Here is a 1,740-nt window from a genome sequence, read left to right as displayed (position 1 = left end):
TTGGGTGAACTAACCCTTTAAAAAAAAGTTACCTGTAACACCATATTTCCTTGTGGGCTGTGGTCCTACATCTGGCTGGATGGTTGACATATCCAAGACCTTTTTGAACCAGCCAATCTCCTTTCTCCTCTTAGCCAGACCTCGACGCTGAGGAGAATCAGCCCAGCCAAACAAAAAGACACTGGTACCTGTGACTCGTTCCGTTAGAGCCGTGGCTAATGCTACACAAAGAAAGAAAACAGCAGTGCTTAAACTTTAAGGTACATATAATAAAAATTACTTGACATATTCACACTGACACGAATCTAAATTCTAAAAATAATAATAATGGGTCCCTATCAATAATGCAATGTTGACCCCAAAATAACTAATGATGTTTGTGCTGTTTTTTTCTATTTTATGTATACTTTAAAACTACATTGTAACTGTTTTTATACTTTGCAACCTGGAGATGCATTTAAATGTCTTGTTTGCATGCATGGCCACATACCCTGGGCCAATTTTCCACAATCCTCAAGGCCCACCTCCTCCCCCAGTGGATAGAGAGGCACCAGATCCACTGCACCCATGCATGGGTGGATGCCCTCATGGACATTCATGTCAATCAGAGAGCATGCGCGCTCACAAGCCGACAGTACAGCCTCCCCTAAAATGGACGACAATAAAGAATGGCCTCTTTTGTACAATTAGCTACAAAGCAATTGTTATCGCAACTGGACATTTATTCAAACGTCTGGAAGGACGAGCAGGCAACTCACTTATTAGGTCAATGCTTGCAACAATAGTGATGACAGAGCGGTTGTAGTCAACATCATTGAAGATGTTTAGCACTGTGATGCCTTCACGCTTTTTTCCTTATGAAGGACAGATCCAGACAGTTTTGACACAACTCAGTGCAATGACATGGAACAAAAATACATTTTGAATTCATCTGAAAGTAATTAAAGGCACATTTTCTTCCGTCTCACCGTGTGTGTCAGTGATGGCTGATCTAGCCACTGTCTCCACCAGGTCTCTTCTCCGAGCTTCTGAGATGTTCAGGAGACATGCAACCAGCCGTCGACCCAGAGCAGAGCAGGACATCCCTCAAGAAAGCAGAAATACTTTACACCTTTACTGGCCCACAGACCCCAACCCAGGGACGCTACATTTTCTGTAACACTTTATAACCTTACTTAACAACATTGACTAATGCTTAACAGATAAAGTGGGGGATTTTTAAATTAGTTGACAGAAATGTCATGAGCATTTAAATTCTATTTGTTTTACTAATCTTCACGACGAAATTAACTTTCATGTTTGAAGTGTTGTGTAAGCTGATAAACGCTGGACAACACTATATTGATCAGTTTCTGTCTAACAGTCCAAAGTTTAGCATGCTCGTAGCTACTACAAAGAGGCAGAATAGATAATTTACAGATATTTTTCCTAACTGACTGACAAACAAACTTCGTACTTATTTTTCATGGACAATATGTTACTTGAAGGCGTTAAACTCCAGAGCAGCTCACATGCTCTTGCTCAGTCCCAGCGGTTTCCGCTAGCGCTAGCAATGAACGAATCGTTGAGTCGAAACTGTTCAATAAATCAGTTGAATCGTTTCACAAAACCGGTCTGAACGGAAAACTATGAATAAATAAAACGCACGCAAACAAATCTGTTATGAATATAATTATATTTTAACGTATCTAACAAAGAGATAATAAAATGAATTTAAGTATAATGTTTGGGTCCAAAGGG

The 1,740-nt window shown here is 40.1% G+C and overlaps 1 protein-coding gene across 3 annotated transcripts in view; it reads right to left on the bottom strand.

The window, feature by feature from the left end:
- LOC107578569 (glutamate formimidoyltransferase-like) overlaps nt 1–1,641 on the bottom strand; it is a 3,441-nt gene extending 1,800 nt beyond the window's left edge. The window contains exons 1-5 of one of the 3 annotated variants that reach the window (XM_016264514.1): nt 1,438–1,641; nt 969–1,085; nt 759–854; nt 491–646; nt 33–221 (exon numbers count right to left, since the gene is read on the bottom strand). In XM_016264514.1, coding sequence (XP_016120000.1) covers nt 33–221; nt 491–646; nt 759–854; nt 969–1,083 — 556 coding nt within the window. In that variant the 5' untranslated portion in view covers nt 1,084–1,085; nt 1,438–1,641. The remainder of the gene's footprint in view (nt 1–32; nt 222–490; nt 647–758; nt 855–968; nt 1,086–1,437) is intronic. The other 2 variants (XM_016264513.1, XM_016264515.1) reach the window with 2 other exon arrangements.
- Between the last annotated feature and the right edge of the window lie 99 nt (nt 1,642–1,740).

The sequence above is a fragment of the Sinocyclocheilus grahami genome, unplaced genomic scaffold, assembly GCF_001515645.1.
Source record: "Sinocyclocheilus grahami isolate Dianchi unplaced genomic scaffold, SAMN03320097.WGS_v1.1 scaffold10930.1, whole genome shotgun sequence".
In the NCBI taxonomy this organism is placed as follows: Eukaryota; Metazoa; Chordata; class Actinopteri; order Cypriniformes; family Cyprinidae; genus Sinocyclocheilus; species Sinocyclocheilus grahami.
The sequence above is the reverse complement of the archived record's forward strand: the minus strand, read 5'-3'. Positions and strand labels throughout refer to the sequence as shown.